Here is a 13,692-nt window from a genome sequence, read left to right on the forward strand (position 1 = left end):
TGACCTCCAAACAGGGACTATATCAGGCAGGAAGAAACTTGCATCCTCTCCAAGAAGAAATCTGACAAGAGCTGGTCAATTACCACAGCAAAGCAAACCTGTGGGCCAACTGACACCCAAATTACTAGCAGAAATCAGATATCATCTTCAGGATGGCAGCATTGCAGGTCATTACACCACTGCCTGCAATGATCACTAGTCTTTGTGATGCCAGTAACCTTACTCAGCAACTCAGCCAGGTCAAACCAGGCATCCATTTACCATAATGGCCCATGACAGGGTCTCAGCAGCCACTCCCCTGAGCTGACTGCAAGAGGCAGATCATAATCTTGCTTTTCCTGACACATCAACCACATCTAAAAGCAGCCAATGGGACTGAAGGGACACTGGGAAAAGGGTATGTGATAGACTCTGGACATTATCCCTCATACTCATGAGTCCCATGTGATGGCCAGAGTAGGGGGGGGGGGTAGATGACACCAGCTGTCTCCAGAGGAGGAGCATTAGGGTAAGTCCTTCTAGGGTAAGACTCCTGCTGGTCAGAAAACTGCCCATTTAACCCCTGGTTTTGCAGACCTCTATAACCTCTTGGTCTGCATCCATTAAAGAAGCCGCCCCTGCCCTGGCTGTCCCTGTCAGAAGTGGAATTAAAGGGCCAGTATCGACTGTCAGAAGTATGATGATTTGGGCTTCTTTTGGTTCTGGTTGTAAGGTCCTTGGGGGTTTTCAAATTGTATTCCAATGACAGAAAATTTCTTACCATCCTGCTCAAACTTCTGCATGTTTTCCTTGAGTGTTGCACCAAACAAGAAGGATATGTCAGATCAGGTGCTGGTAAAAGACACTTTGAAACTGTCTGCAAAATCACATAAGTGAACCCAGGCAAAGATTTTCATACAAATGTCTGACCCCATTGCCCATGCTGATCTACTGGCTGCACTGTGAATGAGCCGCATGAAGAGATTACTGATGTTCTACACAATATTCAAGGAGGTCTACAGCTGTTTCTTTGAATATGGTGTAGGAGGTCTTTTCAGAGATTCTAATCCTTGCTCAATTAGGTTCCTGTGGAATCTGCTTGTGTGTGTGTAGCTAGTTCAGGGCCAGAAGCATATGTCTGATTCTCTAATTAGTCCACTGCTTGAAACAGCCATTGGGAAGAGGGAATGATGCAGTATATGCAATCAGTTCTTTCTTAGTGGTGGCAGACACAATAATGGAATCCACCAGGGGACCCTTTGCCCACTATTGCTTGTCCTTGTGGATGGGGGTTGAGCCTTAGAATTTTACTTGGCTTCCTAGGTATAGTCTCACATGAGTTTCTCTCTTGCCATGACTTCTGGACAGACAAGTCAATAAGACATTCTGCTGGAGGATGGACCCAAGAAGCAGAAGATGTCAAAGTGTAGGCTGCAAACAGAGCAGCCACATCTGGGGGGTTGGTATTTGTGGGCAAATTTCCCCATGGATGCACAAGTTCTAGAGTCCTGCTAAAGGTAACATTCTCCCGTGGAGATTGTGGGAATTCCTCTCGGTTATCTGAGCATGCTATTAACAACTCCAACAGGAATCCAGGTGGCTCCTTTTGCATGTCCTCTTCCTTGGAACATCAAATGTATTGTCTGAGTCCCTAGAGTACTGTATCAACATCTGAAATGACCTTTTGAGAATCATGGTGCAACAAAATGGGTGTCAAAGGGCAAAGCAGACGTGTGGAACCTGAGGTTTAGCTCTCAGTGGAGAGTCAATTATGCTTCCCATAATTTTGAAGGGAAATCAGATATCTATCAGGACAGAGGACATCCACTTGAGCCTGGACACCCCCCCCCCCCAACGAGGGGATGGCCTGAGCTGAAGACAAGAGCTACAAACCTGACAGAGTGGAAGGCCTCGAGGAAGGGATTGGCCCCAATGCCTCAAAAGCCAAGGTTTTGGATAATGATACTGAGGATGTCCGTGACAGTTGATGGAACAGAATCCCACTAAGGTCCAGGTACCTTGGAGTCGAGTGAGACAGAGCTAAGATCTTCAGTGTTGACACAGGGGCACCATTTAATGATGAAAGAACTAACTCTGGAATAAGTATCAGCTCCAAGACCACTAGCCCAAAAGTATAGGCTGGAGAAGGAGCAAACATGGGGAAAAGCAGGACCTGTGCTCTCCACACTTGATGATGAGGGGTGGGCAAGACATCCATATCTATTTTCAGGAATGCCCTCATCATATGATCCAACTTCAAATCCTAAGCACTTCTGATTGACAAATAAGGAAACTAAAGGTTTGCTCAAAAGAATATGAAAGTGTTCCTGCTCCTTAGATGGTCTACTTTGTCATCACTTCAGTGACACCTCTGCAATCAGAATAGGATATGAGGGAATTGCAGCCACAGTCAGATGGGCTGACTCTGATCTGGATGAATAACCTTGTCTTGGCCACTTCTGTACCAATGACCTTTTCCTTCTGACCTTCCCTGGCTTTCTCTCGCTTTTCTCGGAGCTAAGGTTTGTCAACAGATTCCTCACCTCATCTTCCTCAGAATCAGGTTGAAGGCGGCCCTCTATTATTTTTTTTCTTCCTGTTAGGCAAAGCCCTTTAGCCAAAGGTGTTACAAATGGAGCACGGTACATTTTAGTGCTCTCTCCCCCCAAGCAATAAACACAAAACACACGACCATCCTGGGAGATATTTCATGCTCATATTTCTGACACTTCTTAAAAACTCCTCTCCCTTATCATTATCCTCCATATTAAGACCTGACAAGAAAAATACAATACAGACTACAATATATTTTAAGAGATACAGGCACACAGACACACAGCAAAAAATAGTAAAGTTGCACTACTAAAAGTCATACAACAAGTAGAGAAGCTCTAACTATATATAAACAGAAGGCCAATGGCAAAGTAAATGATGGGAAAATATAACTCAACAATCCTGTGAAAACTGTTAACTATGAAAAAAATAGGCAGCAGTACTGCTAACGTATGTACTAATGATATCCTGAGCAAATATCACCAAAGTGGAAGGCAAGGAGCACTTATCTGTAACAGTTAACAGATCCCATCTGAACTCAAAAGCACTAAACGAGATCTGAGGAAACCTAGGTTATACAAGACTGGTGCATTATGGGAGGGGAAAAGTTAGAGGTGCTCAAGGCTGGGGCACTAATTTTGCCAGTTTAGATCTGATAAGAGGCCTGGAGACCTTTCAGTCTGATCGGACATTCAGAATGAATAAGATACGACTAAAACGGAGGTATTTTTGAAGTAAGCCTCAAGTAGTGGAAAATGCTGTACATGAAGACTTATACAAAAAGGGCCAAATCTCAAGTAGAAAAATCATCCCTGATCAGCATTAGTAAGATATTGAGGGCCCTCATCAAGTCAACTAAAGCTAATTTTGAAAAGAAAGTTGCCAAGGATGCCAAGGATAACCATAAGGCCTTCTATGGCTACTTCAAAAACCTAAATGGCAACGCTCAGGTCTGTTCTGAGCTAGTACAAAAGGGAACAAAATACACTGACCCTTCTGACATTGCCAACATCTTGGCTGACAGGTTCAGTGCAATTCCCCCCCCCCCCTCCTCACCACCTACAGGGCCTATTATCATTCCAGGGGATTGTGCAAGTCCAATTATTACTGATACGTTGGTTAACAAGGCTCTATCTAAAGCTAAAAACATTGCCTCCATGGGACCAGATGGTGTCCCAGGCTGTGTCATACGCGAGCTCCAAAAGGAATTAACCCAGCATCTTAATACCCTGTTCAGTCTCAGCCTCTCCACAGGATATGTGCCCATAGAATGGCACAAGGCAACGGTGGTCCCGCTACACAAGGGTGGGGCCACAACTGACCCTGGGAACTACCGACCAATAAGCCTGACCGGTCTGATCTGTAAGGCTATGGAGCGAATCATTATGGAACTCATAAATGGAGAGATTGGGAATCTCCAGTCGCTGGACCCCACACAGTTCAGCTTCATCAAGGGCAGATCATGCCTCCTGAACCTGGTGGATTTCTTTGAGACAGTTACTCAGGCTATAGATAAGGGAAAGGAGGTACACACGGCTTACCTTGACCTTGCTAAAGCATTTGACACCATTCCCCATTCAGGTATTATTGATAAGCTCACTAGCCTGGGCATAAACCCTTATGTCACAAGATGGATCGCAAACTGGCTCTCAGACAGATCCCATAAAGTAAGAGTAGCGGGATCTGTGTCTGAATCCAGACCAGTAACGAGTGGTGTGCCTCAGGGCTCTGTCCTGGGGCCCCTCCTGTTTGGCATATACTTCTCAGAAGTACAGGCAAGCACGGAAAGGCTGTGGCTGACTAAGTTTGAGGACGACTGCAAACTGGGTGCTATAATAGAGTCTCCGGACGTCATGGAGATCCTCCAGAAGGGCCTAAATGAGACTGATGCATGGTGTGAAAGCCATGGTCTCAAGCTAAATGCAAAAAAATGCATAGTAATCCCCTTTGGAAAAAACAGAGTACCCGCAAACTACAGCATAGGAGGTAATCCCCTGAAATCTGAAGAAGAAATAAGGGATCTAGGGACCCAAGTAGATAGCCAGCTTTCCTTTGATAACCATGTTGCCAAAGTGGTTAGAAAATCCTTCTATGTGACCCATCTGATCATGAAAGGGTTCGCATCAAGATCTAAGGATGTAATGGTGCCCCTCTACTCTTCCCTCATCAGACCCATTATTGAGTACAATGCACCAATTGGAATGTACCTGGCTAGACATCTCCAGCAGCTGGAGTGACCACAGAGGTACCTTACCAAGAGGATCACTGGTCTCAAACAGTTGCCCTATGCAGCATGATTGAAAAAGCTAAGACTGTTCTCTGTTGCATACCGCTTTCTCAGAGGCGATCTCTGTCTAATGTAAAGAGCCATGTCCAACCCAAAATTGTTGAACATGCTCCATCTTAGCAAAACCAAATCTACTCGAGCTACACGCTCTAGGGATATAAACCTCAACACAACACTGAATAGAACATGCTGGAGGGATAGATTCCCTTCGCAGAGACTTCCCTTACTATGGAACAGGGTCCTGATCTACATAAGACAGAGCCCCTCAATATCACTCTTCAAGAGGAACCTTGATGAGTGGATGGGTAACAAAGTTCACACCGGGGATCACACCAACATCACTACTAGATAGGGGCCAAGGGTACTAGCTGCTAGTACAAGGGTCTAGGGAACTACTAAAGGGGCGGTGAATACCGCACAATGTGGCTGGGCTAATATATGCCTTCGGGCAGATAGCCCAGTACCAACCTATGAACCTATAAGACTACAACATGTGGTAAACCGCCTGACTGCAAAGGATGATACAGTTGACAGGTTACTTGTACAGGGATTAACTGACGACCATCACCCCTTCCCTCTCTAGACCAAAGATGATGAACATCTGTTCCATTGATGCATATTTAGAGTGAGAAGTGGACTTCATCCCTTAGTTCCTGCCTCCAGAAAAAAAAGGGGAGGAGAATGAACTGGTTCAAGGACAATTCTGACATTACTCTTGGAAAGAAAAGTGAGTTGCTCCTATGAGTCACTAGGTTCTTCTGAAAGCCCAAATAAGGCTTCTTACATGTAAAGATACTGAAAGATCTAAGATCCTGTCAGACATGGTTATTAACATTACGAAAAGTGTCTTCTAAGAAGTGAACTTTAACACTAATGAAACTGCTGATTTCAATGGTCAATCACAAATTTCATAGATCATGGTGAGGGATTGGTCTTCAAATGTGTGAAGAGATGCAAAACTCCTCTGAAAAATTATGTAAACAGTGCTGGGTCAGAATGCTGTTCTTCAGAAGATTATGATGGTCAGAAATAAAGGATCAGTACACGATGACTGTGAAATAATTGAGACCCAAATCATACAGGTGAACAAGATAAGTCAGAATCATCTGTAAGATAACCACTGGGGCAGAAAGGGATGCCACTCCATCAAATTGCAGAACATCTTCTGCCTGCCAGAATACATCTGTCAGATGGAAGTTTTCCTGGCAGCCTCAACCACAACAGATATCCAGAATGGGAGTTCTGGTGGGATTCAAAGATTTTAAAGAAAGCACCAGGTTCTGTGGTACAACAGAATGCAGCCCCCAACCACAGAGGAACCTTCATGGCTAGAATCACAAGAGTTCTTTTGCATTATCTGGGACGCTTGAGTCTGAAACAATACCCAATCTCATCCACCAGGGAATGATGAAGCTTAAGTGCTAGTCCTACCTTTCTGAATGATGCAATGATGTATGGGATCAGAGAGAAGGGATACAAGAATTCCCCATACCACAGGACTCTCCTCTTGCTCTGCTAGCTCAAACGGAAATGGGAAAGAACTACATTTTCTTAAGTGGTGAAGAGGTAAATCTTCAGACTGATCCCACTTCTGGAAGCTAAACTAGACAGGGCTTGTGAATATACAATTCTCAGCAGGAAACCAGGAGAGTGTCACTAAGTTCAAGTCACCTAGGATGTAAACAATAGATACAATGCGACAGATTTTTGTATGACTCACTATCATACCTACACGCACACACGCGCGCGCACACACACACACACACACACACACACACACACACACAGTCTCTCTACCGGAGAGGACACTGCATACCCCACCTGTCTACAACCCATAAACAAGCTGATGCTGGAATGACTCAAAAGCAGCCCTGGAAAGCACCATATCCATTCTTATAGTGTTTTATTTTCAAAACCGGTGAGCATTTAATATGCAGCAAAGACACTGATGACCTATTGAGCCGCTTCTGCCTGGCAATATGTGAAAAGTTGTTGAACTAACATGCATTTGTAACTGCTGCATTTTCACTGAAGTATAGAGCTGACCCTATCGCATGTGAAAAAATAAATCCATCTTTATGGGCCTTAACTTGGGAGCTTGAAAAAAAAAATCACTTAGATAATTTTATCATTAATTTTATTGAAACTTTAGTGCTTATTGAAAGTGTAACTATTTCAAACTTGAAAAAAAAAAACAAAACAAAAAAAAAAACAAGAAAACCTGAATAATACTGAGGCACGACATAACCCCTCTGAATGGGGGAGAAAGATCCACCTTTCACTTTTACAAGAGTACCTCATACATCACTGACAAGGGCACATCCTAAAGACAGAGACAGACATGCCGCAACCTAGCTAACTAAACAAATAAAGGCCAATGAGCTCATTCTGGTGGGTGGAGGACAGCTACTATGGAGTGCCTGATGATCTACAAACAAAAAGAAACCCAAAAGTTTGAGCACTTTCAAATTATAAAGACTTGCCAAATGAGAATTCCTAAAAGATCACAGAAAGTGATCCAAGTCTGTGTATAAATATGTGCAAAATCACAATTTCAACATACACAGCTCTTTTTTATTGTAGTGTCTGCTCAATCAGTTGGCAACCAGTCACTTGGGCAGAGCAAGTTAGTCTATCAACAAGCCCAAGTGAAGAATAAACTTGGGGAGATAGTGATCTATTTCAAGGAGGAAAGGCCCAACCAGCTATGATAAGTGGCTAATTTTGTTCTGATCTTCAAAAGAGGCGAAAAATGTTTTACCAACTGGAGAAATGTTGTTCAATATTTCCTTGCCAACATTACATCAGAAAAAGCAGAAAAGAAAAAAAAACCAAAACAAAACATGAAAGGAAACTAAGGTCCTCTGCACTCCTTTAATATTTCCAATCAAGTAGGCTTAAACAGGGGGAGCAACGTGGTTTATCATGTCCCATTCTGTCAACACTTAAAGAGCCGTGTACTTTGGTAGGATAACATCACGTACTGAAACTGACACTGTCTTCAAAGGAAAATGTGTTAGAATTTTTTTTCCTTTTCTCATACTCTATTTTACCTATAAAGGAGTATATTTAGAGAAAGGGTATGTGGGGCACAGCCTCCACACTAGGAGGTGAAGGGAAAGGGGCAATGCTATTTAAAATGCTGTAGTGTTAACTGTGTTTCATGCTTTTTCATTTGATATATTATTTTTTACTGTTTACTTTATAAATCTTTGAGTCCTGACATAGCAAGGTTCAATATTCTGTCATGACCCCATAAACAAGGTAGGGTTGCATTCTAATCATGTACAAAACTGGATGGATGGTGGCAAGGCATCAATGTCAAGAAAGAGCTGAACATATGCCAAATATGACAGCAGTAGAACATGCAGGATTAAGAACAGAAACATAAAAGAAGAGACAGAAAAAATGTCCATTAAATTTGCAGTTCTTTTCTCATACTTACGTTAACTTTAGTCTTTTGTTGTGCCCTGGCATCACTGGAACATACAACATCTTGACTCCATGAACAACCATTGTTGGCTCTACTCTGTACTTCACCTAAATTTGAAGCAGTAAATAAAAAATAGTTAAATACACACAAAAATTAAACAGAAAAATTAACTATAATGGTTGCTGCTTGAGAGCAGCTGGATTGTCAAGCAATGTGGGTGTCCCTGACTGGTATAGTCCTTAATACTGATAACTGGGCACGTAATTATCTAGACTGAGTTTCTTTGTACCTGGACACAGTTCCAAGCAAGTTGTGCAATCCTGGTGGAAGAAACCATCAAGAGATGGAGAGGGGTAGGATATCAATCTGCTAAGCAAGATCAGCATGTTCTCATATATCTTGAAATCCAATTCAGATAAACTCAATGCTTACCCATAAACAGTAATTGCGATTAAGTGTAGTGTAAAATGGTGAACCATGACTTAAAAGTGGGTGGTTAAACAACCAAAGACATTTAGAAATGTATAATCAGCGATCCATGTGTGTGTAAACAATCTACAAAACCAAGTTTAAAATGCTGAGCTACAGGGTAAGCAGCCCTTGTTGCTAGACTTTGTCCTCTAAAATGTCTGGCATGCTGATCCTCTGAGCATAAAGTACATAGACACAGACTTAGAATGCTGCTGGCCTAGGCAATGAAAGCTTTTAGGCTGCAATGTGTGTGCGTTTCCTAAGTCATGCTTGTCCTGCTCAACACCACAGACTTGACTCACAGTGTGGCCACAACTTAACATCACCACATGGAAGGGTACTGACATTCTAAGCAACTGAGAGTTTCACCAAATCCTCCTATGACTCAGTGTAGCTTGTTGAATTGGCACATTAAGCAACTATGAGGTCAATGTGTAGCTCTCTTTCTACACTATCAAATCTTAAAGAAAGTTGTAGTAACAGCTGGGTGAAAGCCCTTGCCAAGCTGCTGCACTTTTTATCTTTGAGAATATTTCGGTTAACATGTGATCATCATGCTGCAAGGAAAATTAAAATCAGCAGAGCTCTTCACACATCCTGTCAAGCTCAATCATTTACTGCTGGTATCAGCAGAACACTTCCCATAGGAAGAGTCAGTGGTAATACTAAACTCATTTTTTTCAGAGAAAATTCCTGTTGTTCAAGTGCTCATCAGTTATCTTGACAGGGCATAATACTTCAGAGGAGCCAACCTGTGCCTTCTCATGCAACTTTAATACAGTTTCAACCCCCATGGTTAGGTGAAGTAAAAGGAGGCAGGGCTGCAATTCCTGACATCCAAACTTACTATATCAGGATTAAGAGAAGTTTGCATCTCAAAGGTTCTACGTTACTGCTGTCCACTGGAATCAGATTTCATGTGCAGAAGGGAAAAAACTGCAAAAACAAACTAAAGAAATATGTTGCAGAATGGCAAAAAGACACATTGGTCACACACAGCAGACAACTTTAATCCAAAAATAGCGCTTTCACGGAATCCTTCCACTTCATCAGACTAGCAGTGAATGCAAAGAACATCACATTTAAAAAGGTTCACTATATCAAATTAACCAATCAACAGTTACGCTAGTAATTAGAGCTCTGTTAACACTAAAAAGGCCGTAGTTGCAATATCTAATAGAAAATAGAAAATAACTACATTCATATCAAGTAGGTGAACATATATAACATTTAAATACATTATATGCAAGATGCTTTATAAATAAAAACAATAGCATAAATATAAAAATTTATATAAAATATTAATGTAAAATCAATGAAATCACAGTGCTGCAATTAAATCACAGTGCAAATTATTCAGTGCTGAGGGATTTTCTGTTTTCTAAAGAAATATGTTGGTTTACTTATAGAAAAAAAACTATGCTACAGCCCTGAGAGGATACCTCAGACTAGTCAGTTTAAAAGGAATATTGTTTATAAATAAATTACTTGCTGCCAATGGTACTCTCAAAGATCAGTTGATAAGGTGAATCCTCATTTATGTATCATGCTTTCCTCTAACGGAAGGGGATAGTCCCAAGTGATACTACCTTTGACAATGGTAAGATGATTCTGATAAGCAAAAGCAGCTTCAGGAAGAAATCTGAAAACCTGCCTTCCAAAAGGACACTTTACTCCTGGAGTAACAGTCCAGATTATGGTGCTTACTGAAACTATGCAACAATTAGGTGAACATGACACAAGATTCTCACCTGGGACAGATCACTAAAGCAAGCACTCAAAGCTGCCAAATATTCTTGCCTGTCAAGCCTTTTTTCCATCAGTCTGCCACCAGGAAGAAAATCAATGCTCTGCAAACCACTTTGACATTTTTGTAGTGGAAGTAAACAACTTAGCAAGATCAAAGGAAATAAAACATGTTCTTACAATTATCATTAGAGCTATAAGAGGTTCTTTCTTAGTGGACCAGTGACTGGTTTCATAATTTCCACCAAGAAGAGTTTTACATTTTTTTCTTAGAGGCTCCATATTTGAAGACATCCATAACAGATGCTGGCACATGTTGTGACATCAACCTCCAAGAAATGCATACCTAACTCCAGAGCCCATGAATTTTACCCTAACCACACAGTGAACAAGCTCCTTGCAAATCATGAAATAACAATGAAGTGTTGAAACTCACACTGCTTAAAAGTAATATACAATATTATTTGCCTGAATTATAAGGAGCTACAACGGCTGAAGATGGACAGAATGTCCATGCAGGCACAGGTGGATGACAGGAGGATATTAGGGATGCAAAAAGAAGGAGCGCCTTGTGGATAAATTGGTAGCTAAGAAAATAACTGTTATATTACACACAACATTCTGACACTCCTGGATGCTGAATCCCAAGCAGTAAATCCAACAGGGTGGAAACAGCCATACATCAGCAGAGAATACAAAGTTCAGGAGGCAGAGTCTTGTAGTACAGCTATATCAAAGATGGTCCCACTCCTTGACTTGTAACAATGAAAATAATAACTGGTGATGGGTGTGAACCAAAGACCAAATGTCTGGCCATGGTAAATGTTTACAATGGCCACATATTTAAATGACCCTGAAAGCATCTACACTTCTAATGGAGTGCCCTAAACTCACAACACTTTGCAATGGGTGATTAGCTGATCAGAGATCATGCAATTGGCAAGCCATTTGGAAAAAAAAAAGGTTTGCTTGGCGACTGCCAGTCCTTCCCTCCCCAGCAGCAAATTAGACAAACAGCTATTCACCCTTCCTAAACTCAGGCACCCACTTTAGATACAATGGAAACTGGTGATGCACATCCAGGATATGAAAGATTCTTTCACCTCTGATGAAAAAAATACACTAGTTCATGGACAGTTCAGAAACCACTTATGGAAGGAAATACGGCTTATGTCTAATGGAAACCACATTGTTGTCCAAGACCAGATAACGTTCCCTAAACAAGATGACCTGCAGCTTCAGGATCCTGCAAACAAAGGAGATGGGCAGAAGAAAACACATTCCTCAAGACACAAGCTTCAATGCTGCCAAACCAGCAGGTTTGATTAGAAGACAGACAACATATCAATCATGAAGTATAAATTCCACAGAGGGGAGAAGTTCATCAAAGGTGGAAAACGACACAGGCAGCACTCCCATCCTAACTTAGGAACAACTTGACACCAAATCATATACACCTCTGAGACTGGTCAAGATTACCTGTAAACTGATGAGCTGGGAAAATACAGAGTACTGCTTCTCCCAAATGGAAGAGATCTTTCACCTGAAAGATTATGTCTGCCTGATGGAAGTGTACCCTGACAGCTCCAATTACTTTGGTCACCCATGCTTGAATGACCACCGGCATCAAAGCATTTGAAGCAACAGCCATGTCCTGCAGCCTTCCCGGACACATGGGAAGAAAACTGTATTTTTTAACATCTTTATTGAATTATTACCTTTGACATAGGCAAACATATTTATATAAAAGTAAAAAAATCATGTTAAGTTCACATTTATAAAAGTTATACATCATATACATTCTTCTATACAATATAGTCAATCCAACATTACATGAACCTCACTCCTCCGCCAAAACATTTTCTTCATGTATTGTTCCCACAATTTCCATTCTTCTCTATGCAATTTGCTGCTAACCTTTTCTAATGATTCCACTTCCTTTTACCTCTGTTACAATGTTCACTACTTCAAATATGGGTGGTTTAGACGACGATTTCCATTTTCATTTAATGCCTTTTTGGCAGGCATAAGAATTAAACTCAACAAGGCCTTACTAGGCATCTGGGCAATCCAGATCCTGTATTTCAGCTCAAAAAATAAGTTCCTTAGTTACACTCATTTGCTGACCTGACAGTACTCAGTAGGGAATTTTTAAAGTCTGCTAAGTCATTACATGTCCAAAATATACACTCTCAGCTACCTCTTTCTTCCTTCCCCATCACACCTCCAACATTTGCCATCTACCTGAGGAAAAATTCACTGCAGTTTGCTTGGGGTATATGCAAACACTTCCAAGCAACAATCCTAAACCTTCTAGACTTTGCCATATATTTGGGAGACATAAATATGTCCTCCTATTCTTTTTTTGTGAACTGCTTATCTAATTTCTCTTCCCAATCTTTTCTAGCCTCCACTGTTTGATTCCTACAGTTATTGCACGCTATTTTATATGTCATAATATGTACCCCTTTTTTAATAGCAGCTTCTGTTCTAGATTCAACTAAAAACTCAACCAGTGCAATTATTTCACTTAGGATGCTCCTTATCCCTTTCTCTTTTGGTTACACTGTGATATCAACTGCTGATAAGAAAAAGCAGTCTCAACCCTGTAGTCCAAATGCCTTCTTAGACTTTTACCATTCCCTCTCTAATTACTTATTCCTAATACCTTGGTTCCTTTTGTCAACTTCCTTCAGCAAATTCCAGCCCCCTCTTGCCAATTTTTTTTTTTTTTACTCCTAACTGCAGTCATCCCTATCGGCAGAATCTCCTTTCTCCATTCACTTTTTAGCTTAGTTATTAGAATACGTTCTTCTACTTTATGAATATAATATATTGTATGACTGTTATTCTCCTTAAGAATCAGCATCCAAAATCACACATTCACCTTATTTCATGAACCCCCCCTTCGCATCATCATCATCCCTTTCCACTTTTAATTACAGTTTTGTATAAGAGCCTTAATTGTGCAGCTGTAAAATACCACTTCAAATCATTATTGTAACTATCTTACAAAGGTCCAAACACTTAACCAGCTCCATACGGGCTGGCATAACAAGTGTCAGTTCTAGCCTGAAAAGAAGGTAACTGCTGTCCCAAGAGAATGGTTCCATTGCAAAGCCCAAAATGTCCAGATCATGTTGGAATACTAAAATTAATGAGTGTTCAAACATATGTCTAGTTATGGCAATAACATGGGCGAAACCTAGCTTATCAACACTAC

At 41.2% G+C, this 13,692-nt stretch overlaps 1 protein-coding gene across 1 annotated transcript in view; it reads right to left on the bottom strand.

Moving 5' to 3' along the window:
- The window catches only part of UBA6 (ubiquitin like modifier activating enzyme 6), a 2,440,735-nt gene that overhangs the window by 15,229 nt on the left and 2,411,814 nt on the right, over window positions 1-13,692 (bottom strand). The window contains exon 31 of the mRNA XM_044060993.1: window positions 8,265-8,359. Within this exon, the coding sequence (XP_043916928.1) occupies window positions 8,265-8,359 (95 nt within the window). The remainder of the gene's footprint in view (window positions 1-8,264; window positions 8,360-13,692) is intronic.

This window comes from Protopterus annectens, chromosome 2.part0 (genome assembly GCF_019279795.1).
Source record: "Protopterus annectens isolate FY-2018-M chromosome 2.part0, PAN1.0, whole genome shotgun sequence".
Classification (NCBI taxonomy): Eukaryota; Metazoa; Chordata; order Ceratodontiformes; family Protopteridae; genus Protopterus; species Protopterus annectens.